The sequence below is a fragment of the Pogona vitticeps genome, chromosome 3 (assembly GCF_051106095.1).
Source record: "Pogona vitticeps strain Pit_001003342236 chromosome 3, PviZW2.1, whole genome shotgun sequence".
Lineage (NCBI taxonomy): Eukaryota > Metazoa > Chordata > Lepidosauria > Squamata > Agamidae > Pogona > Pogona vitticeps.
The window spans coordinates 19,063,087-19,091,058 of record NC_135785.1 but is presented as its reverse complement, the minus strand read 5'-3'; the positions used below and the strand labels follow the sequence as shown (position 1 = coordinate 19,091,058).

At 40.1% G+C, this 27,972-nt stretch overlaps 1 protein-coding gene across 2 annotated transcripts in view; it reads left to right on the top strand.

Moving 5' to 3' along the window:
* Positions 1 to 27,972, top strand: part of SERPINI1 (serpin family I member 1) — a 187,091-nt gene that overhangs the window by 39,707 nt on the left and 119,412 nt on the right. Inside the window, exon 1 of one of the 2 annotated variants that reach the window (XM_078389681.1) lies at positions 15,182 to 17,919. The exons of the other annotated variant lie outside the window; for it this stretch is intronic. Within the exon in view, the coding sequence (XP_078245807.1) occupies positions 17,699 to 17,919 (221 nt within the window). The 5' untranslated portion in view covers positions 15,182 to 17,698. Of the gene's footprint in view, positions 1 to 15,181; positions 17,920 to 27,972 lie in introns of those variants that run through there. 2 annotated transcript variants of the gene reach the window in all.

The window sequence follows — 27,972 nt, the reverse complement described above, 5'->3', positions numbered from 1 at the left end:
GAACTAAAATGGATGAGAATGGGTGAATTCAGTTCAGGCGATTATCATATCTACTACTGTGGGCAAGAATTTGAATTGTGGTGCTGGGAGTCCCCTGGACTGCAAGGAGATTAAACCTTTGGCCATCTCATAAGAAGAGAAATCTCCCTGATGTTGGGAAAGAGTAAAGGCAAGAGGAGAAGGGGACAATAGAGGACGGGATGGTTGGACAGTGTAATCAAGGCTACCAACATTAATTTGACCCAACTCCGGAAGGCAGTGGAAATAGGAGGGCCTGGCGTGCTCTGGTCCATGGGGTCATGAAAAGTCGGATGTGACTTAATGACTAAAGAACAACAGTGCTTACTATTTTTATTTTTCAAATATTGTCTTTTAACAATGTAAACCGTGTTGGGTCTTTTTAAAAAGAGAGATAAATAAATACATCATACATCGCACTTAGAGCATATGCCAAAAGTTTCATTTGCATCTTAGTGATCTTTCCAACTACCAGAAAAAGTAGATCACAAAAGGAAAAATCTCCCCCATGCACTGATTTATTCTTGTTCTTATAGATATCTGTATCAAGTCTGCTGTTAAATTCTTCATACTATCATAGATGTATGGGTAAACATAGATAGTGGCTTGTAAAAAGAAAAAGAACCAACCCGAGGTATATGAATTAGACATGAATGACTTAGATTTGTTTATGAAAGAAGAATTATCTTTACAATTATATTTTAAATTTGGTGGAATGCATGAAGATACATGGAAGATTTTTTCGGTTTTGTTTTACTTCCAGAGGAGGTCATCCTTATTTATCAGGATGGAACTTCACTGAATTTCTTTGTAAAATATGAATAGAGAGAGAGGGAGAGGGAGAGAGAGGAAAGAAGGATAACGATTTTGGTGCTATAGAACTGTGGCTAGGCTTTCTAGACTTGAAATATTTATTCCAACAAATAATATTGCCTCTGAAAATGAATAGCTGCTGCTCATTCTATTTAGGAGGCGAAAGTACTTTCAGTCACTTTGGATTTATTTTTGGAATACAGCATGTTGGGAAAAGAAACAAAATTAAATCTATAAATCAGTAATGTTCCTCAGGAAATTGCGGAGCCCCTGTTGGTTTTTCAGAGTTCTTTCATGCGTATATGTGTGTGTGTGTGTGTGTTTGGCAGGAGTGCTATTAAAATTTATTAAATAAATGATGGTTTAAAATACGCTGTTGGATAAATCAAAGAAATGATGGCTTATGTATGTTTGCAAATTTGCACACGTGTTGAAACTCGAGGGATGAGTTTTCAACATTCCGGACAGATAAACAAAGAACTCAAGTCAACACATAATTCACTCCTGGACTCTCACTGTCTCAAGACATTATAATGGCATTCAGGCTAGATGTATTTAAAGGGTGATTAGGTAGGTTTATGAAGGATAGGTCCATTAGCCATGATAGCTCTGAATCTCTTTTAACTTGTGGGTTGAAGTCTATTTCAAAGAGGTACTTGGGGGCCACATCCAAGGGTGGGTTAGTCAGAAAGCGGGGAGCAAAAATACTAACATATCTTCACTTAAAACTCTCACTGCCAAGCAAGTAAGTCAGTTTTTTAGAATGTGGACATCCTGTAGAAAAGCTTGGAAGGAACAAATGGATCCATGACCCTGCTGGGCCCCCAGAGGGCTGGTTTTGGCCCCAGAAACCAGAAATTTCAGACCCCTTCTCTAGGGTCAGTCACTATGCCACTAAATACTACCTGCCAGAGAGGAAAAAAAATCAGATGTGGCTGTTGCCTTGATGCTTTATTTGTAAACAATGGAAAGCATTTGATTGGCCATTTTGATGAATCAGTGAACTTGATTGATGTATTATTAAAGAAAAGTTGTTTTGATTTCCTTCTCTTTCTTATTATTGGTGCCTTCTCTTGCCTCTGTCAATCTCCTTTTCCATTATTCGTTTGATAGATGGTGTGACGTACACCCTGTGTCCTTTGTTTCTTTTGCCTTAAACACAAGTCCACCCTCTAGATGCTTGTCCTCACTTCACGCTACCACCAGGTATTATTCCCTTAATACCAAATAGATCTTAGACAAGTGCGGCCAATTCAACAGATTTATTGATTGTACAGATGTCATGCAAATCACAGGAGTAAATCACAGATGTCACAGCTTTTTCATTAAATATCATTTGCTTTCATGTTGGGTTGGGTTTTTTTTTTCATGGTTATAATATTCTTTGACTATATATATTCTCTGTACGTTTAAACTCTTTCCTGTTCTGTCTAGCATTCTCTCTTAACTTTCTCAATACAATCTCCTAACTCTTTCTTCAATTCTCTATCTGCAACTTTCTTCTCTAACTGTCTGTCTAACTAACTCTTCAACTGTCCTCTTGGTTCCGCCCCTCCTATCCTCTCATAGGCTCCTGTCCTTGAGTTTCCCTTGATGGACAGGCATGACGTGGGTGTTCCGCCACAAATGATTAACCGTCCCTTACTCCAGTACTGTTCTATTCTTCTATCACAAGAAGATACACTCGAGGGCAGTGATCCCCACCCTTGGGCTCCAGATGTTCTTAGACTTCAACTTCCAGAAATCCTGGCCAGCAGAGGTGGTGGTGAAGGCTTCTGGGAGCTGTAGTCCAAGAACATCTAGACGCCTAAAGTTGGGGACTACTGCTCTAGAGCATAGGTTGCTAAGGAGCCACCACTTGCTAGTGAGGAGCTATATGACAAATACCTATTATTTAATTCAAACAAGGTGCTGATCCCAGAAGAAATAGAGAATGTTGGAGCAAAGGTAAGTGGGCAGAGAGTGAAAATAAAAATATGTTGACTGAATGAGGCTCCTTTAAATGTTCAGTCAGCAGGAATATTCTGGTAAGAATCTAGTCAGTGATAACCTGAAAGAAAATCAGGTGAGAGTTTTGAAATGTTCAAGGGACCCTCCTCGAAGTCCTGTTACAACCCACAGATTCTTAGTGCATAAAGTTCTGTCTTTAGCAAAGAATTGCAGTGATACTATTAGTTAGAACAAAAACTGAGAATGAGCTGAGGTAAGCAAGAGATGTTAAAAGCAATAAAAAAGCATTCTTCAGGTATATGTGTGGCAATATAGAGAAAAGAAATAGCGACTTAGCTACTAAATGAGGATAGAAAAATAATAACAAATGGCAAAGAAAAAGGCAGAAGTGCTCAATTCCTACTTTAGCGCAGTCTTTTCCCAAAAAACAGTCTATGACCCTCCAGGCAAATGTGAAGTACAAATGGAAGGGACAGGATTGCGCCTTGAGATTGATAAATAAATAGTCAAGGAATGCCTTATTACTTTGAACTTGTTCAATTCTTCAGAGCCTGATGAATTGCATCCAAGAGCATTGAAGGAACTGGCTGAAGATCTCTCAGAAGCACTGTCATTGCACAGCTGTTCTACTATGTCTTTTGTTTGTTTTTGGCTACTCATATACCTGAAGAATGCTTTTTTATTGCTTTTAGTGTCAGCTCATTCTCAGCTTTTGTTCTACCTAATGGCTTCACTGCACACAGTTCTGCTAAACACAGAACTTTAGGCACTAGGGATCAGTGGTTGGATGGGTGAAGTGCTGGATGACTGGAGGAGGGCTAACGTCGTTGCTATCGTCAGAAAGTGGGGAAAAGGAGGGCTATGTGAACTACAGACCTGTCAGCCTCACATCAATCCCAGGGAAAATTCCAGAGCACATTATAAATCAGCCACTCTGCAAGCACCTTGAAAACAATGCAGCCATAACCAGAAGCAAACATAGGTTTGTCAAGAACCAATCCTGCCAGACTAATCTTATCTCATTTTTTTGATTGAGTGACCGCCTGCTGTAGACATACCTTGATTTCAGCAAAGCCTTTGACAAAGTGGCCCATGATATTCTGATTAGTAAACTAACTAGGTGTGGTCTGCATAGAACAACTGTCAGGTAGGTGGCTACAAAATCAAGCTCAGGAAATGCTTATCAATAGCACTTTTCAAATATTTGAAAGGTATACAGAGGAGGGCCAGGATCAGTTCTCAGTAATCCCAAAGTACAGGAAACACAATAATGGACTCAAGTTACAGGAAGCCAGATTTTAGTGGAGTATAGGGGCAAACATCCTAAGAGACCCATGTGGCAGTGGAACCAATTATCTTGGGAGGTGGTGAGTGCTCCAACACTGGAGGCCTTAAAGAGAAAAGTTAGACCATGGTCTGTCAGATATACTTTGATTTGGATTCCTGCACTGAGCAGGCAATTGGACTCAATGGTTCTATAGGCTCTTTACAGCTTCTTTATTCTATAATTCTATGGCAGTTTAAAGTATTATGTACTCAGTATAACTCTGTAAAGTAGACTCACAGTGTGTGCAGTTGGAACTGCACATTTAGGGCCACTCGATGTCTAGGAAATTCACTCCACATTTCTCCAAGGCAAAAACTTCAGGATGATTTGCAAGAGAGGTAAACAGTATATTAAGTGGTCTTTTTCTTGCTCTGTGCAGTTTCCTTCCAATTAAGCATTCAATAGCTGTGCTTTATATATTATATTACTTATTAATTTATTTAAAACATTTTACTCCACCTTTCGCTTTTGAAAAAGGATCCAAGGTGGCTTACATCCTTGAAAGACAATATTTAAATCTGAAAACAATGAATATAAAACAGTGGTTTACATCAGTAAGAGACCATATTTCAAGCTAAGAGCAGTGAGTATAAAAAGGCATCTTACCACATTAAAAGACAAGATTAAAGCTAAAACAATAAGTATTCAAATGCTGAAAAGGAACAGATACCACTCTGAGAGATGGTGAATGCAAACAGTACTAAAGAACATTTTTATCTTGATTAGTATAAATTTCACTATTGCACAGACAAATATGGCTGGAATGTGGAGAAGGTAGATAGAACAATATGTAATGGAAATTTCCCCCCCGTCATGCACCTCTTGGGTATGGGACCACATTGCATGAAACATTGACTAAGCATAGCACATCCATCTCTGTAATCTCCCCATTCTCCATGTTTGTATCAATATGTGGAAGTAGAAAAAAGAAGGTTTGTGCTAAGAGAAGCTGAGAATGCCACATGTTGGGAGAGAAAAATGTAGAGTGAAAAACCTATGATTGTTAAAGTTATGAATTTCATCTCAAAATAGTGATGCCTCCACATTCTGCTTCTTTAGAGCTCTGTATCCTCCTACAGATCAGCGGTGGCCTGGTGGCTGGATGGGCAGGATAACAATTTTGTTAAATAAAATTTAAAAATGTGTCAGGCAGGCAGCCGTCAGAGGAAACCATTCTCAGCATAACAAAACGTATATTATTATTTGGGTCCTGGTAGTCCCAATGTGACATGAAGCCTGAAGGACCCTCTGGCTACTTGGTTTTGTTTTCATACAACAGTCCAAGGGCCACAAACAGCCCTCAGTCCAATTTCATGCACACGAGGGAAGGGGAGGGGAGAAGAATTGGGAGCTAGGGAAAAGAAGATGGAAATACATAAGAGGCAGGCAGGTCACACCCCTGGCAAATATTATTTAGCTATCCCCTGCTTGCAGGAAGAGAAAAAAAAGAACAAGTAAGGTGAAAGGCCAAGAAAAAAAGGAGTGGTCTAATCCACTGCCTCGATCAACTATTTGCAGGAGACTGTATTGCTCTCCGTGCGGAAAAGGTGTTTGCATTACTGTTTGAGGAACAGGTTAGATTGTCTGGCTCCACAGGGTCAATGAAACTGGACCATCAGGAGACGATGTACTTGGTTATGAAGTACCGACATTGTGCCACCTATATTCTAAACACAACAGTGACATCAGCTTTAGGGAGCTGCCATCAAGGGATAGAAAACAGGGTTCCTGAGGCTTCCACTTCATGTGCACTTACTTTGGAGTAAACATTTGTGGGGCTGGGTTGATTGTCTGGTTACCTGTGTTTTTGGTTGAGACCGTTGTGACTACATAGAACCCTCATCCTAGCCTAATCAGTGTAAGGGACTAATGTCTGTGAATTGACATCAGCAACTCTCTTCATATCAGGAGCTCTGTTTGGGGGATGCTTGAAGAAGGGAATGGATGTTTTTTCCTTAGGGCATTCTCACTGGAATGATTGTTACTGTTTGTGGCCCCTTCCACACCGCTATGACTTCAGTTCCGTCTGTTGTTTCCCATAAAATTACTTATTCCACCTACTTGACCTAGTCTAAACATACGTACATAAAATTAAGGTTGTTGTAGGACTAAGAGTAGAGGATCAAGGAAGCCCCAGTGCCTCCTTTCCATGGCCAAGAATGCCAAGGCTCAATTGAATATTACAAGCTTTTAATCCTCTTGCCTGAATTAGTCAGAGGATGTGATCTTGGAAGCCACCCTTAATACCACCCTCCTTCTCTCGATAATCCTACATATCGAAATAGCATAGAATGCTAGACAACTGAAATAGAGAGCTCTTATAATGACTGACAAGGAAACTAATCTACATTGTTGAGAGGATTTCATCCATCATGTTGATGAATGATTGCTGACAGTTTTCAGGATGCCATTCTTGCTGCCAAATAAATAGATCACAAAATGCCTTTGGAGTATGAAATATTTATTGACGCCTGCTCTCTTGTGTGCCAGACTAAGAAAGCGAAAGGAGCTTTCATGCCAAAAGGCCTGTTCCTCTAACAATTGCTATTTGGAGAGAAGATCCTGAAAACCTTATTTGTGTTGGCTACCGCCACCTTATTTTCATAATGGATTCCATTAGCCTCAGCAAAGACCTGGAAGTTGCTCAGCCTGCAGAAGTCGGGTTGGGAATTAGGATCTGGCAGTGAAACAACCATCCCTGTAGTTTATAATATTCGTCACTCAAATCATTTGATGGCTTTAAAGGGAAGCGTAATGTGATGTTGCGGTTGTGGCTTGATAGGAGCAGAGGGACTGTGTAGTTGTGTGCAGCATAATGGATAAGCTCATTGTCCTCAAATCCACTGGGTGCCACACCTCCTGCCATGATGTCAGAATTTTAAAAAAAAGGTCACAATTTGCATTTGACTCAGGAATATAGGCTCAGTATACCTAGTCTGCACATTGATTAACTCTCCCTGAATTCTTCTGAAATGTACTAACAGTGGCAAACATCTTTGAAACAAGACACATGGGGTGCACCCATTTCGTCCGCCAGGTGATTTGTGCTTCCAGGAGTATTAATCATCTTGTAAACTAGACTCATCTGCCCCCTGCCTTCAACTTCTATTAAAAACAGTTGTTCCTAACCTTTTTCGAGTTACGACCCCCTTTTATAATAGCCAAGTAACCTGCAACATCCTCCTGCTGCATTTACATAAAAAGGTAAAGTCATTCTGTCTCAGAAAGGAGAAGCTGCTTTCTTCCCTAAAGGACCTGTTTATACGTAATACGTATGCGTACACATTAACTTTAATATCTGGCTCTGAAAGGTCAAGGAAGAAATTATTAAGAAGGGCTACAACACATATAAGGTGACCTGCAAACCCTCCCCCCCCAAAAAGACTTTATGACCCCTTTTCGTGGTCACAACCCCCAGATTGGGAAGCACAGATTTACAAAATGAATTACTATTTGTTTGTGCTATGATGATGCTGAATTTTAGCCATGGTGATAGAGCATCAGAGGGGCACATGCGGGCTGGAAGACCTTTGCTAAAGGGGGAGCTTGATTAGTTATTGTTTATAGCACTATCAGCTTTAACAATGCCTGTTGTCCTAAATCGAGTTTTGCAGTTTGGTCCTGAAACAGACGGAGAAGGCTAAAACCACTAGGATTAATTAGACAAAAGTAGGATAAAGCCCAGCCTAAAATATTTTCGGCCAAATGGACTTGTAGGCGAATCATACTTCGCCCCCTGGCAAATAGCATTCCTCAGTGCAGTTGAGGGTAGCAAGCTACTGCCTACGGTGCTCAGAAGAAAAGATTGTTGCTATTACTTTCCAGCGGCAGAGTTGGTATATTTGGTCCATCTTCATTTACTAAGCAAAACTTTTTAATGTTCAGCAGTCCTTGTATATTTGAATGTAAGAGTGTCAGACTACAACTAGAATTGTGAAGAACATAGTCCGAACTCAACAATTCTCTCTTACTTTACATCCTTCACACACTATTTCATATCTTCTTGACTGGTAAATCCAAAAGACATCAAAGGCATGGAAGATAGGAATCACCAAAATGGAGGAAAGAAATCACAAAAAGGAGACCATTTTTGCTTTAAATTGTATTTGCTAATTTAATTTAATATATGCATATACAGTATATTGAAATTAGATATATATCCTACTCTTTAAATAGAATTGAAGTATAGAAAGAGCAGAAGACTGAACAGGTGACTGAGTTCCCAGCATGTAGAGGCAGGTGAGATATAATTTAAATCAGTAAAGCACAGTGCTTAAATATCTCTTAATATATTTCTACACTTTACTAACTATGAATGTTCTCAGAAAATAATGTTTCATTTTATAGCCTTTATTTAATTTCATTGAAATAAATGTACTGAGAATTAAGCCCACCATTACTCACTCAGAACTATTTACAAATAATATATATTTTAATTCATTAAATAGTATTTACCCCTTAAATTAAATGCATTATGAAACAAATGAAATGAAATGTTTCAGACAAATTTTATTCATTAATTCAAATCAAATATTGAATTCATCTGCAGTTTTGAAGTCACTCATAAAATATGAATAGCTCAATGGTTTAGGCATCTCGCTGCAGAGCCGGAGGTTGGGAGTTTGATTCCCCACTGGGCTTCCTGGGAGAAAATCCAACCTGTGTGGCATTGGGCAACCAGCACAGTCCCAGGTACCCCCAGAAGAAAGGAATGGTAGACTACGTATTTCTGAACACTCTATACCTGGTAAACCCTGAAAAGGGTTGCCATAAGTCAGAATTGACTTGAAGACACATGGTGGTGAGTATGACAACGATGAGGATAATTTAAATTAGCAGATGAAACTGTTGATCACAACAGGACAGCCCAATGTAGGATGCCCCCCCACTGCTGAGGTGTTGCACCCCTGCATACTTTGAATGCATTTCAAAAGCCCAACCCTCCTCCCCCTGCAGTGAGTGTTGCCACAAGAAAAAAATGAGTGAAGGGAGCCCCACACTTTGAATCAAGAAGCTATCATGGCTTTCCTTGCAAACTGGTTCCAAGGGGAAGCCCTCAGAAACAAGACATAATGGGAAGAGTTTTCTTTGAGTTCTGTTGTTGTTAGGCATCCTTCGGTCTCGAAAGACTATGGTAACGTACTCTGTATGGAGGACTTCGAACAGCGTCTAGTGTGGCTGAAGAAGCCGATTGAAGAGTGACAATCCCTTCCACACTGAAGACAAATCCAGTCTGCCCCCTATCCAGCTTCCTGATTTTGCTGCTTTTGTGACTTCTTTTTTCCTCAGCCTGCTGGACAAGGGTCTCTTCAAATTGGGAGAGGCCATGATGCACCACCTGCCTCCAGCTGAATGCTCAGATGTCAGGGTTGAGGTCCATTCCTAAGGCCTTCTGAGTTCTGTTATAGAGCAGAGATATTATCCTTCCCATCATGCCTTAGTTCCAAGAACATCCTCTAGGCAGCATGCTTTTAGACACCTCTCTAGTCTGGTTTGAACCCCAGGAGAACAAGATTTTTAAGAGGGCATTCTTCTAAACCTGGACCAGCAGTCGTGGTAGTAGATCAGGTAGGATTGGGCCTTGAGAGCCAGTGTGTTGAAGGCTGTTGCGAAGGCAGACATTTCATGTGCTTATGAAAAGAAACAAGACACTACTCTGCGTCTGGTGAAATGAAATGAATATAAATCACTGTTTTAGCTTGTGCATTACCAAATGTAAATTCAAATTTATAATGGGTTTTACTTCTCCTCCCATTTACAAATCAATGAAAAGCATATGCATTTCTCATACATACTTTTTAGTGATAATCTCCTGGAAAACATTAACTTTATAACGGCTGAAGCATAATAAAAGTATTCCAGAGAAAACCAAGCGCTACAAAATGTTACGAAAATGTTTGCACTTCACATTACAGGTTATATAAACTAAGTGTTTATGTATTACCTCCATTGTCTGGGGTAGTCTGCTTCTTTACCAGGTAGTAGAGAACATGAACAGGAAAGTGCTTTTGTGTTTCTGTCCTGCTTCTTCATTTCCCAGGGACATCTAATTGGCCATTAGAAGCAGAACAAATTGTGTGTTTTACTCAAACCCAATATGAGTTTTTTTATATGTTCTTAACTACATTATGTTCAACATAATGGGCTGTGGGATCCTTTGTTTTAGGTTGAAACTTCTCGAAAGGCCTGCATCATGGGCTGGGACATTTCATAGGCAGCTTTCTAAATATAGGAACTCTTGTCGTGCTTGTCAGAAATTATATGAATTGTGGGGCACCTTGACATGTTATGGCCATATGTGCCTCTTGGGAGTTTTGAGAAATCATAGGGCCGTTCCATTCTCTGCCAAAATATTCTGAAGCAGAATTGGGTGTCTTTGCTCATTTTCTGTTTTGCAGTGTTATGGAACCCTCCTCAGCTAAACTTGGCCATCCCAGCATTCTTGGCTTTGAAACAGATTGGAAGACCATTGTCCATTGCCATGCTTATTGAACATCATTATCTGGTGATATATTTATTTATTTATTTTATTTATTTATATCCCGCCTATCTAGTCGATAGACCACTCTAGGTTCAGCATTCTGCTCTCAGCAGCAGGCCCAGCCATTGCCAGTATCATATATTTTCAAAGCAAATCTTGTGTTCACGTCTTTCATTTTATAAGCCTTTCTTTCTCAGGAACAGAAGGAAAATGTGGGAAGTTATTGTAATGGCATCAGGGTTAATATTGAGCGTTAAGAGGTGCTGGAATGGAGCACCAGTAAAAGGGAAATAAGCAGCCAAAGAGAGAGGTTTGGGTTTCTTCTCAGTACAGTAGGCATTAGTGGAAGGGAAGGAAAAGGATTTCAACACTTTTCCCCATGAAGCACAGCACCAATTAGAGTTGTGGCGGGAATAGGGGCAGATGGCCTCATGGCGTTTGTCACAGAGGTATAGTTGGTATGGTGAGGAGTTTGACATCAACCCAAATCCCATTTTAATGTAGGAAAACCTTTCATACAGTGGTGCCTCACTTAACAAGGATAATCCGTTCCAGCGAAATCGCTATAGAGCGAAATCCTCGTTAAGTGAAATAAAAAATCCCATTGAAACGCATTGAAAACCCATTCAATGCATTCCAATGGGCTGAAAAACTCACTGTCCAGCGAAGATCTTCAATAGGGGCGGCCGTTTTTGGTGCCTGTAAAGCGAGGAATCCGTCCAAAAACACAGCAGGGAGCCGTTTTTAAGCCGCCGATCAGCTGTTTTAAAAACATCGTAATGCGAGGAATCAGTTCCCGAAGCAGGGAACTGATTGTCAGGAAGCGAATTCTGCCTATTAAAACATCGTTTTGCGATCACAAAACAGTCATCGTATAGCAGTTTCGTTTAACGAGGTAATTGTTAAGCGAGGCACCACTATGTTTGACTTTTTTTGTCCAGTGTTACAGCACACACAAGAGCTCGTGTAGACCCTTGGACGAGGATTTAAGGGAACTTTGATTCAAATCCTCACTTAGCCATAGTGACTTGCTGGAGAATAGCAATGGTAAAAACATCTCATTTAAGGGCTGTCATATGCCGAATAGAATGACAGCATGTAGCATAACATAGTGCAGATCTTCAAAGTCCTGTGTTTCAGCCATTCCATTACTAACACAAGCCATTGCTTGTGATTGGTCATGTACTTTCATTGTAGTAAGCATTGTGATAACTGACTGGGTAGCTCAGTGAGTGGGTGTGGAGCCCGAGGTTGGGAGTGCATTTCCTCTTTGCATCCCAGGAGCGCCAATCTGTGTGGCCTTAGGCTAGTTTATAGACCACCCAACTTAGTGCAATCTAGGAGAAGGAAAACTCCGATTTCAAACCTCCACTGCCTTGTGGCTATATCCACTCATGGAAAAGGCTTCAGGAGTTAACCTCGAGGCAAAATCCGGAGCTGGAGTCCCGAAGGCAGCATGTGTCGTTCTGCCAACTCCTGCGACATTGCTGGAACCAGTTGTATTGGCTCTTGCCTTTCCATTGGACCATTTCAGCAATGAGGAGAGGGGGGATCTGCTGCTTGGGTAACAGCCTATCCTCCATATTACCTTACCCGGGCTTCATGCTCTGGAGAGGACACTGCTTGATTCAGAACATGTTACCATAGTCTCTCGAGACTGAAGGATGCTTATGTAGTTATAGAGCCATAACAGGATAAACACATATATACAGTAATATACTCAAATAATAAATAACAAATAATAAACACCATCAAATACTGTCATAGGTAAAAAGGTAAAGGTTCTCCTTGACAGTTTGTCTAGTCGTGTCTGACTCTAGGGGGCGGTGCTCATCTCGGTTTCCAACCCATAGAGCTAGCATTTGTCCGATGACAATCTTCCATGGTCACATGGCCAGCGCGACTAGACACGGAACACCGTTACTGTCATAACTCTTGACCAAATCGAAGTCCCATGATCACTGGGTATGATGGGAGTAGTAATTCAATATATCTAGAGCAAGTTGACAAGGTCTACTCTAACCACTGCATGCACTGACTTATAACACAACGGCATCTTGTAAGCTAGTGCTGAAAAAGAAATGCATTGTGAGTTGCTTGTTTGCTAAATTTGAAATTGCTTTTCTGGTTCAGGAATAATTTCCTACAGCTCATCCATCTGGCTTTTTTCGTTTTTCCCTGTGAAGTCACATAGTAAGGCATTCCTGACTTTTAAAAAAGATGGTTCCAGCTTCCATGAGCAGTGTTTTCTCTGCAGAAGGACATACACTGCCTGTCAAAACTGCTTTGCATGAAATAGTAAGTTGTCAAAAAACACCTCCTCACTGTCCTTCCATAATCTTAGAAGGATATTTATTTAGCCAACTTTGGTGAGAATGAATGGAAGAGTTCCTTCTAAATGGAGTATATCTCTGTATTTTCTCCGTCTCTTGTTATGAGCAGGAAAAAATACACATAGAGATTCCAAATGTTCTCTATAATCAAACCGTATTGTTCTGGGTACACTCTCAATTAGACTCAAATTGCTAGCGGCACTCTTGTCAATGTTGTAATTGCCAATGAGCTTCTGATAAGGTTCTGTGACCCTCTCTCCTCAGTGACTTTAAAATATTAATTCTTTTCTTAATGCTGGTGTTTTCTAATTTCTGCCATTCTTTGAAGAAAGACCAGAAACAAGGTCTGAATATGTAATCTGGTTATTCTCCGGGAAGGTTTTTTTTTCCAGATCTCCCTTTTGTTATTTTACTCTGTTTGGCAGACTTTTTCAAAAATAGCACTGTAAGCCCATTGTTCTTGGTCATCTGCCATAATTGCATCAATAGTTGCTTGCTTTTCAATGCTGAAATAAATGTGACCCTGCTCTTCTCCCCTCTGTGGGCCCGCAAAATAGTGGCTTTGAAAACCTCAGTTGTTGTTGATGGCTTTGGTAGACCGTTTCAGATGCCCTGCCAGGACATCTCCATTAGCTGAATGGTTTTGAGCTCAGTGTCCATTGCCAGTAGCACTCCCTTATCGAGGTTCAGAACCACCGCCAAGGCGCAAGCTGCCAGGAATGGCTGAGTCTTTGTTGGCCTGTTGATGAAGTGTTTCAGAGTCAATGCAGTTCCATTTTGAATGCAGTTTTGATGATTGGCTGCCAGCTCTCTGGCTATCAGGACTGTCTGTTGACTCATATCCTTTCTTCCAAGAATAATCGCAGCCAAACTGAGAGCTCACCAGCCACTGCGGCTGTAGTTTTTCATCTTAGAAACTATAATTGGCTGTAATGCTTAAAAAACGTTGGTGAAGCAACTGCTGTGAGATTAGAACAAATTCCTGGTAATGACAAATTGGCACCTTATGAAATGTAACATCTTCTTCCTCCCCAAAAGCTCGGCTTGCATCATTGCGGAGCTTTAAGACGGTCAATAGGCGTTCTGTTGCTAACATTTTGAGTTCTGTTTCTGATCTTTAGCTACACTATCCACAGTGAAGAGTAGCTTTGCTGAGCACAGTAAACTCATGTCTGCTAAACAGCGTGGACATTAAACCGTGTCATTTAAGAATGAGCAAGCTTCCAATTACAGTATATGTATAACAACCCTTGAAAGCAGTAGATCATCCAGTTTTTTTGTGCAGTTTTCTAGAACAGATTTAAAGCTCGTACAGTATATTTTATTGAACCTAAGAAATAGCTTTACATCTCACAAGTATGATCAGCAAATCACAAAACTTGCACATTTCAGTTACAAGTATGTTAAATTATTGACAAAACACTTCTGATTAAACCTACATGTTACTTATGCCACATTGTTTTGTTCTGGTTTGTTTTGTTAATTGTGATCTTTTCACTTTGCCGATAACTCTTCCAAACGACACAGAAAGTTTTCCCTGATCAAGCAATGGAATTCCTGCTCAGTTAGGTATCTTCCAAGACATGCTTGTATCATGTGCCAGTTTTATTCATTAACTGGGATGTCACAGAGCCCATAGGCTGTGAACCCTGACCCCCTTTCTCATGGCTTCAGTGTCCACTAGCCATAGTCATATAATGCAAGCCCTGTATGCTTCCTGTTTAGATTTAACTGTAGTGGCTACAGCACTTCAACAAAAAGAGAAAGCTGTTCATGGCCATTGGTGGCCAGGCACTCTGAAGCCTTCATCTGATTGGTTGGCAGCTCAGGTGGGCTGTAGGTAGAATCCTGCCTGAAGTCTGTTGGGATTCTCCTTTCCTTTCTTTTCTCTTTAAAAACTTTCGTGGCAACTAAAGGGCAAAGCCATATTGCCAGAAATCCTGCTGGTTAGTGTAATAAGTCACACTCTAATACGTAGGTCTAATGAATCAGTTGGGATTTTATGAGCTAAATTCAAATAAGCCTACTTTAGTTGTGACTACACCAAAGTCACTGTCAGAGATGGTCCCTTTGAATAACGAACTTGCTGAGGAGTTGACTCATCAACTCCCCAGTGATTCATTGGACCTACTCTAGTGCAACAAACTACACTAAACAATGGGATTTCAGTCATCATTGCTACATTTTTTTAAAAAAAAATTAAGTCAATCTTCAAAATTGCGCTATATATTTAAAAAACAGTACTCAGTACTTGGGCTATGAATATAACTAGGAATTAAATATAAATGTTTATTTCTGGTGAATAGTAAGCATGATTTCTTCCATAGTAATGTGTGTGACTGTAGAGGAAAATGGCCAAAGCAAGTGTCCTTGCTTGACCTCTATGGAACAGAATGAAGATGAGCACTACCTTGCTTGAACCCTTCGACAAAAGGGACAGTGCTGATCTGGATCCTTCCAAGGCAGGGGCGAGCAACTTCCCAAGGCGACTTACACACACACACACACACACACACACACAGAGAGAGAGAGAGAAAGAACTTGGAGTATTGCAGCCAGTCCTGCAGTCCCTGCCCCACTTGAAAGATCTTACAAAAGGGGGGATTACTGAAAGACTTCTCTACCTGCCTATCTAGTATTTGTTGTTTGTTATTTAGTTGTTAAGTTGTGTCTGACTCTTCATGACCCCATGGACCAGAGCACACCAGGCCCTCCTGTCTTCCACTGCCTCCCAGAGTTTGGTCAAATTCATGTTGGTCGCTTTGATGACACTCTCCAACTATCTCATCCTCTGTCGTCCCCTTCTCCTCTTGCCTTCACATTTCCCCAACATCAGGGTCTTACCTAGCTTAGGTAACCCTACCTAGTTACCTGACACTTAATATTTGTACTCTACCTTTCTCCAAAAAAGGAAGCAAGGCAGCTTACAGTATTAAAAATAGAGGTAGCATATTCATATTTATCTCCAGGACAGACAAATACGAATATCACCACCACAGTTGGCCAGGCTGATTGGACCCTCCCCGCTGGAACTGGGCCGTCCACTTCTCACTTGCAGCTTGGCACGTACAGCTATAATTGTTTATATCATGCCAAGCACAGTAGTAGCTTCAGTACCTGCACTGCTGACCAAACCAGCAAAGAGGCGGAATGACAAGTCACCCTGCTCAGCTGCTGAAAGATCAGCGTCGCAGGGAGGTGGTTCACTCTGAAAGAAATCCTAATAAGGATAATGCCAGCCATGATGAATGCAAGCTTCGGGTTTTTTTCTAGAATACCTAAAGGTATTTTCCTAAAGGTATATAGGGCTCTTAGGGAAAGTATCAAGACTTTCTGACCCTGACAAGGGCTACCAAAGATTCTGGCCAGAAAGTGACACTGTGCACTTTGTTTCAGCCAGAGAGTCTAGGAATTGTAATCTTGGTTGGATAAAATCCATCTCATGCCCAGGAGCATTGGTCTTTACTGCTGCCACCTTCCTAAAACTAGGTTCTCAGAGTTGTTGGCAAGGGAACGAAGATCAGCACTTCATCAGTACCTTTTAACCTTTTGCAAACATTACAGGGTCTTCTGGGAACTCTAGACTTTGTTCAAGATTATCAGTGCAGTAAGAACTCTGCTGTACAAAGTGTTAGCAAGCTCTTCATCCAGCGGCCAACCAGATGTTTACAGGACATTTACTAACAGGCCATGGGCACAATCATACTCTCCCACTTGTGTTCGCCTGCAGTTAGTATTGAGATGCATATGGCCTCTTTATACTGGAGGAATATTTGTGCATCCCTTCACTAGTTGTTGTTGCTCCATGTAAAACTATTACCAGGTAATTTGCAAGAGTTAATTTATGCTGCTGCTCATCAGGGCATCTCCCCATAATTTTTTTTTTCATACAGCATTCAGTCCCAGAACATATGAAACAGGAACTGCTGGAAGAGCTTCAGTGCAGGTACAGAGTACGATTCCTTCATCACTGCAGAGCTGCAGTTAAATTTCTACATAGCAGTATTCTTTGCAGATGGATTTGAGCTCCAGGCATCTCTTTTACTAGACGTTAAGGAGTGGTGATTCATTTTTGCTTCCAAAGGTCATTGCAACTATTCCGACGCTAACAGGCTTTTGTGCTACCAGTAGAGTGATGCTGGCAGTAATTACAGTCTCTTGTGCCTCCTCTTATGTGAGCATTTTTTTTAAAAAAAGGAAAGAAAAGAAATCTTCTCTGAAGCACAACAGCAAGAGTTACCAGTATTATATAGTGTGGTGCATGACATAAAGGTTCATAATAGGATTTAATAACACTGGGGGAAAGTAATAGTGCTGTAATTACTTTATGATTTGGTCATGCATATGAGATCAAAGCAACTGTGTGAAGATAATAGGAGCAGCAATGCTGGGTTAAATATTCCAACCACTTGAGTCCATATTCCAACCACTTCTTGTGAATCTGAAGGTTTGGGCAGCTGACTGTGTTAGTCCCAAAACTTGGTTTGAAGAATTAGAAACACACACCTTCAAGACTCCTTGTTGTGTTTGTTGCAACAGGCTAGGGCTCCTGGGAGTTTGTCAAATCTTTGTTTCCTATGTGATGGATCTTTTAAGACCTCAAGAAGAGAAATGGTGTACCGAACCAAAAGATCAGCCTATCCAAGAATCCTGTTCTAACACTGGCCAGCCAAGAAAGATGTACACAGTGAAAATGTTTGTGTTTGTTTCATTTTGGATTCTTTCAGGGGATGCATTTTTCACGTTTGTGACAGTGTACCATTTCTTTTGTTAAACATGAAGGTGACCAGCTGCTTCAGGGGAAATTTGGGGAAATTTGGAAGTGCTGACGGTCCCCATTCATTTCTGAGGTCTCCATATGTAAGATATCTGGCTATGGGGACCGTCAGCACTTACAAATTTCCCCATACCACTGATCGTCCTTCAAAGGAGCTTCAGGAAGCATATGTGGAGCTAACTGCTTGTATTTTAAAATTCACCACAAGTTCGAGCAAAAGGTAGGCTCTGACTTATTTATCACCCAGTAAACTGTATTGTTGAAGGATCTCCCATCCTTGATCAGGGCGTGCCAGGCATTGCCCCGTATTTCTGTTGCCTTTTTTAAGGGATAAAATTGCACTCTGTTCTAAAGCATCTTCCTATGTCAATTTTTTGCTTCACAACCCACTTTGCTTCTGGGGGAGGGAGGGGGCATGGATGCAGGGAGAGCTGCCCCCCTGTTTCTGGTCTTATAGCTCTTGAAGAGTTGTTGAGGCAGTGCTTCACTGTCAGGTAGCAGAACTTCCTGTTTCCTACTGCAACCTAACCTATTGCACACTGAGGAGAGAGGACTCTTATAGTGGTAGCATTCTGATTGGCTGCTAACAGCAGCCCTCTCAGCATTACTTGCTTAAACATTTCTTAGGTAATTTGACAAATTACCTGAGTGACAGAAAAGACAAATGAAAACAGTACAAATTTTTCACTCACCCTTATTTTCTTTACATAAAACATATATTGTTAAGAGGCTCTTTTTGGGGTGGACTCTAGAAGAACAGGAAAAGGAAAATAAGAGCCTCTGTTTTGTATGCTTTCTCTTTCATGACAACAGAAAAGTCCAATCTGTACCAACCAAATTTATCTCAGGAGCTCATAACCAAGCAAAACATGAGCATATTATAATCCACTGGCATATTTTTCCAACAACAGCTATACAGTCATACTCTCTGGTACTGAATGGAATATACCAGCAGTTGTCAGGCTGTACTGCAGCCAAAACTGTGCTCAAGACCCAAGGTTCAATCCCAGGTAGCCGGCTCAAGGTTGACTCAGCCTTCTATCCTTCCGAGGTCAGTAAAATGAGTAATGTGTAGACTGCATAATTAACTTGTAAACAGCCCAGAGAGTGCTTGAAGCACTATGGGGTGGTATATAAGCAGCACACTTAGCTTTTTTATCCTCTATGCATCTGTCTAATTTCCTCCTAAAGCTACACACTTCTGGATTTTTTAAAAAAAAATTAATTTAAACTTTATTAATAAATATTGTACTACACAATCCAAACTTAAAGAAATTTTAAAAACAGAAAAAACCAAGTACAACACAATTCTATACACTAGACTTCAAAATTATAACACTGTGCCCCCCCTCCATTGGCACCGTTAGAGATAAGACCAATTCGCTCTCTTTCATGGATTCCCATTCCCCCCTCCAAAACTTTTTCTTGTAACGTTTCCTGTGATGGTGCACTTCCCTTTCCCTTTATGAATACATGATGAATAAAATCTCCCCATATATCTGCAAAACTATGCCTCTTTAACAGACCTTTCTTTAATATTGCATGCTAATTTGTCATTAATAGCTATGTTCCATACTTCTTTGTACCATTCATTTAGTTGAAAATCATGTTTTATTTACCAGTACTTAAATGTCATTAATCTGGCTGTTACAGATTAGTTCTCCAGTTACCCAGTTGTATTCCTCTTTATCCAATATTGAAAAAAGATCTACTTTACATTTAGCTTGGTTATTTTTCTTTCCATAATACTATTTGCCAAAATTTCATCAGGCTCTCACATTCCCACCACATATGAAAACAAGTACAACATAGATTAGTTCTTATTTATTTAATAAGATTTATTAATTTCACTGGAGTTAGATACCATTGCCACACAATTTTGTAAAAATTCTCTTTAATCTTTATAGACAAAGATTTCACTATTCTTATATCCCATATTTTCTCTCAGGTCTCAGTATTTATATCTGCCCTCATATTATATTCCCATGAAACTTTCAGAGACTCCTGTAGATCCTCTGCTTCAATTAGTATTTTATAAGTTTTACTTACTAAAAATTTCAGTATTTTATTTTCTTCTACTTTTTGTAGTAACATTTTCTCCAACTTTGTAAGTTCCCTATATTTACCATTTTTCTTCAGCCAATCTTTTGTCCACAGTTCTAACTGCATTAAGCTAAACCATAATACTTTTTCTCTTCCTGTTATATCTTTTATTGTGCTCTATTGCTCATCTTTCCTACCCACTCCTTTAACCGAATAACTTGTTTTCCTCTTGGTATAACTCTCCAGATTTTTCAAATTCATTGGAAAAAAAAATTCCAATTCAATCACTGGACATAGTGGCAATGTATGTGGACTAGGTATATTCTTATACTTATTTTGAAATTGTCAACATATTTTTAAGGAAAGGGTTTCCAATTCCTTTACCTCTATTTTTATTATGGAGATTAAAAATAATATTCTAAAAATTTAGATCCAAACCCCACCATATTACTTTGTTAGGATGCGTGATAATATCCCCTATATGTCTTAATTCATTGCAACATAATATTTCTTCAAATTAGGGAGTCCAAATCCATGTACATTGATGGCCATCACTATATCTTGTAATAGCACACTATGCCCTTTTAGTTTATTATTATATTTCAGAGCACTATTAGTTATTAATTAGTGATATATGAGCAAAGTAGAATAATTCCAACTAGAGTAGGATCACTGAATGAACTAGGTTTGTTATGTTAAATCTCATAGATTTGGGGGAGCTACTATAGGTGGGACATGCCATAGAAATTGATCCAATATTCTTCAGAAGTGAACGGCAACTGAAAGGTATCACTGAATGATCTCCCAGAGTGCCAGTAGAAGGAGACAAGTGTTCAAGCCCAGCCAGCTATGCAGAGGCTCACAATTCTCATATGCTCTTACAGGCCAGGAAAGAACTAGTCGTTCCCAGCCCCCCCAGCCATGCACCCTCCTCTCTGCATGCTCCCATTTGACCACCTTTCCCAAGAGGAGGAACAGCATGCTTGGTTCAGAGCCTCTACTGGAAGATGCCTCAAATGCTGTCCAACACACTCTCTTCCCTTCCTTTCCTGATGAAGGCATCTGTAAAGAAAATGTCTAGACAGACGCCGGTGCTTGTAGGTGACCCAGACATTTTTGAGGCAACAACATTTATCACTGGTTTGGAGCAAGAAAGGCAGTGACTAGGTTTCTTTTTTCAATTTTTATTTTTGGTTTATCTCTTCTTTGTAGAGAAGGGGTGTTGACCTTGGAGCTCTGGAACAGCCCAGCCTTCTTCCAATCAGTCAGTTAGTTAGTCAATCAATCTTCCTTCCTTCCTTCCTTCCTTCCTTCCTTCCTTCCTTTCTTTCTTTCTTTCTTTCTTTCTTTCTTTCTTTCTTTCTTTCTTTCTTTCTTTCTTTCTTTCTTTCTTTCTTTTTCTTTTTCTTTTTCTTTTTCTTTTTCTTTCTTTCTTTCTATCTTTCTTTTTCTTTCTTTCTTTCTTTCTTTCTTTCTTTCTTTCTTTCTTTCTTTCTTTCTTTCTTTCTTTCTTTCTTTCGTATACTGCCCATCTAGCCAGGCCACCCTGAGCCATTCACAAGGCAATCAAACAGAAAACATCATTACAGTACAAATATAAAATCAAATTCAACATATAAAACATGAAATATAACAATTAACAACTGCACATTAAAACATTAGATAGTTAAATGTTTCAGAGGGTGCAGTTGGCTTGAGGTTGGTAATTTCGACAGGATTGATTCCACCTTTGAAACTGGAAAAGTGGCAGGACCATTGCTTAACTACTGAGACAATTCTTTCAGGCTTCTGTAGCTTCTAAGTTGGGATCAAGTCTTGATTTATTACATTTACCAGGGGATAAAGGCAAGGTAGCTACCATGAGTAAAGCTAGCTGTATTTTGATGCCTCTGCACTTGACTTGCTGTTCCTTTGCTGCCTATCTCTGTAGTTTTCAAACATCAGTACAGATCACAGATTCCTTCTTTATTGTTCTCCTCACTCTTTTTCTGCGTCTTCCCAATTCCCCATTCCTATCTTCACTGGATCTCTTATCTCCACAAAGGTCAGTTCACTTCCATTTAAGAATATGCCACCAATGTGCATGTGTGACAGAACTCTATTTTCAAGAGTTTCATAATTAGGTGTGATGTCTGAGGGTGTTGTATGTCAGAAGCATGGTACTGGTGCTGGCTGTATTCTTTAACTCGTCAGTGGGAGTGGACCAAAAATAGGGTTGCCAGATGTCAGGCAAAAGGAGGACATGTCCTCCTTTTTAGCCTAATGTCCTCCGTCAGGCAGACAAAGATAAAATGTCAGGCTTTTTTATATTTTATGTTATAATTTTGGATGGGAGGGGGAGAGGTGAAAGGACCCCCTTCCCCCTGGCTTTCCCCTCCCCCACCTGCCCGCCCACCCCCGGTATTTTGAAAAAAAGGCTCCATTGAATTTATTTTTATTTTTTAACATGACTGTTTTTGGTTGGTTCACTAAGAGACATTTATTGGCAGCTATTGTAATAAAATTGCATAGATTGTGGGTTTAATCTGGAACAATTCAAATGAAACATTCAGTATGTCCTCCTTTGTCCTCCTTTTTGTCTTTCTACGTCCTCCTTTTAGTACCCGTGTATCTGGCGACCCTAACCAAAAACATCATCCATCTCAGTTTCATGGAAAATTACTTTGCTGTATAGAAATGTGTTTTCCCAGTAAAGCAGATTCTGTTAAGTTCTGTGCTGTTGATAAAAGAGTATTTAAAAAAAGACTAAAGTATTTATGTTTTATAAAGAGTTGAACATGTTATCCACCCAACTGAGATTTAAATTAAGAGGAAAGAAACAAAGGTCAATCCTTCCAGCTATATTCCCATAGGAGTTTCATTTTGCCGTTTTTCAAAGTTCAAACTCTGGTACATATTCCCAATACACAATGCCTGGAATGTTTCAATCTAAGTTGCTATGGTACCAGTGGATAGTTCATTACTGAAATGGGATTTTGAGTAAGTTTTTTTTCTATTGTAGGAATATATGTGGGTTTAATAAGGATTATTTTTCTTATTCTTGTTTATGTATGGCTTATAGATTTACACTATTTTTTTATTCCTAGTGCTAAATGTGTTAATAAGATAAAACTGATGTTTGCTTTTTAAGCCCACTGATGTGCTAATATCATGAGGTATAACAGCAGTCTCTACACCCCAACTAACAGCTTTCATAGCTTATAAAACTACACTTTAGTACATGTAATAATGTCATCCTTAGACTTGAACTGCTACTGTTACAGATGGCAGTCACATATGGTGAATCTTAGATACTGCCCTTTTAATTAAATTGCTACTGTGGAATAGCTTCTGGAAGTAAACACAAAATACTGAATTTCTTAGTGAAAAGCAGAATAGTTAAATTCCTGTGTTTCCTGTAGATAAGAAATGAAGACAGTAAATAAAAGAAAAAGTTGCAAATGGAATAATCTCACTAAATGAAGCTTTGCAGTTATTTGCATTGTAATCTTCTATCTACCAGAAGTAAGCTACATAGAATTTATCAAAGCTTACTCCCAAGTGTAGGACTGCAACCTCAAAATATGTATGTACACTTCCATAGAATAAGGGAGTTGGAAGGGACCTATAAAGCCATCAAGTCTAAGCCCCTGCTCAAAGTATATCTGACAGATGTTTGTCTAATATTGTCTTGAATACCTCCAGTACTGAAGGGTACACCACCTCTCAAGATACAGTAATTGTTTCCATTGTCATACTATTCTAACAGTTAAGAAGTTTTTCCTGATACTCAACCAAAATCTAACTTCCTGTAACCTCAGCCCATTATTACAAATACAGTGGTGCCTCGCTTAATGACATTAATTAGTTCCAGCAAAACCACAGTAGAGTGAAAACATCGTTAAGCAAAATAAAAAAACCCATTGAAACGCATTGAAAACCCCGCAATGCATTCCAGTGGGCTGATAACTCACTGTCCAGCGAAGATCCTCCATAGGGGTGGCCATTTTCGCTGCCTGTAAAGCGAGGAATCCGTCCAGAAACACAGTGGGGAGCCATTTTAAGCAGCCAGCGGCCATTTTGAAACCCAACGATCAGCTGTTTTTGATTGTCGTAAAGCGAAAATCGGTTCCCAAAGCAGGGAACTGATCATCATTAAAAGGAAAAAACCCTATTTAAAATAGCATCTTGCGATAAAAAAGCGATTGCAAAAACCTAATCGTCAAGCAATTTTGTCGTAGAGCGGGGCAATCGTTAAGCGAGGCATCACTTGTATTTGAAAAGTTTATCTCCCATCAGTCTTCTCCTATAAAGGTTAAGAATGCCCAGTTCTTTCAGACTTCCTCATATGACTTGGTTTCCAGTCCCCTGCCCATCTTTGTTGCATTCCTCTGAACTTGTTCCAGTATTTTCACATCCTTCTTAAAATGTGGTGTCCAGAAGTGAACACAGTAGTCAAGATGAGGCCTAACCAGTGCCGAATAGGGGGAAATAGTACTTCATAGGACTTGGGGACTATAATTCTGTGAATACAGTATATCCTAAAACAGCATTTGCCTTTTTTGCAACCACATTGCAATATGGTTCATATTCAGCTTATGATCTACATCAGTTCCAAAATCCTTCACACTAGTACTATTAATGAGCCAAGTATCCCTTATCTTGTAACTGTGCATTTGATTTCCCCCCCAGGTGTGAACTTTGCACTTCTCCCTGCTGAATTTCATTCTGTTATTTTCACCCCCGTGGTCAATATCTTTTTGAATTTTGTCTCTGTCTTCCAAGTTATTAGCTATCCAACTCATTTTTATGTCATCTGCAGATCTGATAAACACTCTCTGTACTCTCTCATCCAAGTCATTAATAAAAATGTTGAAAAACACTGCATCCAGGACTGAATACATTAAACACAAATTGACTAAAATCAGAATTAAATTATAATACAAAAAAAAAATCACAATTACACAGGTAATAGATTTAAAATAATTATTTAAAATAGCTGGGGGAGAACCACAGAAGTAATGACTGAATTGGCGGGGCTAATCTTGAAAAACTGACAAGATTGTCTTGTAGTATTGTCACAGAGTTGCCTATAAAGAGGAACTTATATTTCAAACAGTTCTTTAAATATAATGCTTGAAGAGCTTATATAAAGAGCTGTCGCTTTATAGTCTTTCAGATGTCATCCCTGGTATCATTTTACTTATCGTTCTAAATTGGGCCATACAGAAGGAACAAAGTAAAAATCAACTTCAAGGCCTGTCATCTCCAGGAAACAAGTGACTAGGTGTGTCAGCAGCCAGTGTTAAAATGCTGCAGTTTGTTACTGGTTGCTCATGCATGGGAAAATTTGGAAGTTAGTGCACAGCGCTAAGGGAAGTAGAACAAATCTAAAAATGTTTAATGCGTCACATATGGCCGCAATGACTCTCTGTTCCAAAGCAGTGAGCTCAGATAACTTTATTAACCTCTCTTGAATAAATCAAGCCAAAGAAGTCTTGCAAAGGAGTGCGAGGTGGACAGGTATTTGTAAGAAAGAATGATGGTGCCATGGCAACATCTTTGTCCATCAATCAATTGATTGAGCGATCAGCAAGGCAAAAAGCCAGTTCATGACATTCCATCTTTTAGTGCAGGGGGGATCAATTAGCAACCCTCTGCCTGTTTCTAAACTGCCGCTCTTGTGACCTGGCACAATTCATCATGCTAACTAGACCTGATAGAAGTTGCTGTGGAAGAAAGGCTGGAATCTACCAGTTGGAATGCCACCAGTTGCTCATCTCTGCCTTAAGGCAATGAAGAAAGGTCTCCATTTGGGGGGTTATGCTAGTAAGAGAAGGCTTAATTTTTAATTCTTAAGGTCACCAAATTAGTAGGATGGAGGTTTTATCTTCCATCCCCATCCTTTGGCTTTTTCCATAAAAGCTGAAGGCTACAATTCCTTTCCAGCAGGAGTTAAATGAAGAACTTCATCTGAAAATATCATTATAGAAGAGCACATGCCATTTTATTGGCATTTCAGCCATGCCATTTGACTCAAGGCACACAGATACTGAGAATGTCATTTGTTACAGCAACGATTCCCAACTTTGGGCCCCCAGATGTTCTTGGACTACAGCTGCCAGAAATCTTGGCCAGCATAGCTAGTGGTGAAGGCTTCTGAGAGTTTTAGTCCAAGTGTATCTGAGGACTCAAGGTTAGGAACCATGTCTTACAAGATTCTAAACAGCTCCATGGGGTAGTGCTAACTGAAGGCCTGCAGTAGAAAAGAGAGGGTATGTGGAGATTGGATTGTACACACTATACCAGAACACAAGACAGAGTTCTAACTCCTGTCCTCTGAAGATGCCGGCCACAGAGACTGGCAAAACGTTAGGAAGAAAAACCTCCAGAACACAGCCAAACAGCCTGAAAAACCTACAACAACCATCAGATCCCAGCTGTGAAAGCCTTTGGGAATACGATGCACAGTTACTTTATAATTCAAGAATGCAGTATCTCTAACAGTGCCTGCTTCAGTTTTTACCAATAGGGATAGCTCCAAGCCTAATTGCAGAGCTTGAAGGGAATAGTTACAAATTGCTCACCTATAACTCATTGCTTTTTTGGTAACAAGTAACATAATGATTAATTGTAAAGTTATTTTTTCTAGTTCTAGTCTACTTCAGTCGTTTAGTCGTGTCCGACTCTTCGTGACCCCATGGACCAGAGCACGCCAGGCCCTCCTATCTTCCATCGCCTCCCGGAGTTGTGTCAAATTCATGTTGGTTGCTTCGATGACACTGTCCAACCATCTCATCCTCGGTCGTCCCCTTCTCCTCTTGCCTTCACACTTTCCCAACATCAAAGTCTTTTCCAAGGAGTCTTCTCTTCTCATGAGATGGCCAAAGTACTGGAGCCTCAGCTTCAGGATCTGTCCTTCCAATGAGCACTCGGGGTTGATTTCCTTTAGAATTGATAGGTTTGTTCTCTTTGCAGTCCAGGGAACTCTCAAGAGTCTCCTCCAGCACCACAATTCAAAGGCATCAATTCTTCGGTGGTCAGCTTTCTTTATGGTCCAGCTCTCACTTCCGTACAACACTACAGGGAAAACCATAGCTTTGACTATTCGGACTTTTGTTGGCAAGGTGATGTCTCTGCTTTCCTCCCAAGATGCTGTCAAGGTTTGTCATTGCTTTCCTCCCAAGAAGCAGGCGTCTTTTAATTTCGGGGCTGCTGTCTCCATCTGCAGTGATCATGGAGCCCAAGAAAGTAAAATCTGTCACTGCCTCCAAATCTTCCCCTTCTATTTCCCAGAAGGTGATGGGACCAATGGCCATGATCTTAGTTTTTTTGATGTTGAGTTTCAGACCGTTTTTTGCAGTCTCGTCTTTCACCCTCATTACAAGGTTCTTTAGTTCCTCCTCACTTTCCGCCATCAGAGTGGTATCATCTGCATATCGGAGGTTGTTGATATTTCTTCCTGCAGTCTTAATTACAGCTTGGGATTCCTCCAGTCCAGCCTTCCGCATGATGTATTCTGCATATAAGTTAAATAAGCAGGGTGACAATATACAGCCTTGTACTCCTTTCCCAATTTTGAACCAATCCATTGTTCCATATCCAGTTCTAACTGCTGCTTCCTGTCCCACATATAGGTTTCTCAGGAGATGGATAAGGTGGTCAGGCACGCCGATTTCTTTAAGAACTTGCCATAGTTTGCTGTGGTCCACACAGTCAAAGGCTTTTGCATAGTCAATGAAGCAGAAGTAGATATTTTTCTGGAACTCTCTGGCTTTCTCCATAATCCAGCGCATGTTGGCAATTTGGTCTCGAGTTCCTCTGCCCCTTCGGAATCCCGCTTGTACTTCTGGGAGTTCTTGGTCCACATACTGCTGAAGCCTACCTTGTATGATTTTGAGCATAACCTTGCTGGCGTGTGAGATGAGTGCAATTGTACGGTAGTTGGAGCATTCTTTGGCACTGCCCTTCTTTGGTATTGGGATGTAGACTGATCTTTTCCAGTCCTCTGGCCACTGTTGAGTTTTCCAAACTTGTTGGCATATTGAATGTAGCACCTTAACAGCATCATCCTTTAAGATTTTAAATAGTTCAACTGGAATGCCATCACCTCCACTGGCCTTGTTGTTAGCCAGGCTTTCTAAGGCCCACTTGACCTCACTCTCCAGGATGTCTGGCTCTAGGTCAGCAACTATATTGTCTGGGTTGTACAGGATATCCAAAACTTTCTGATATAATTCCTCTGTGTATT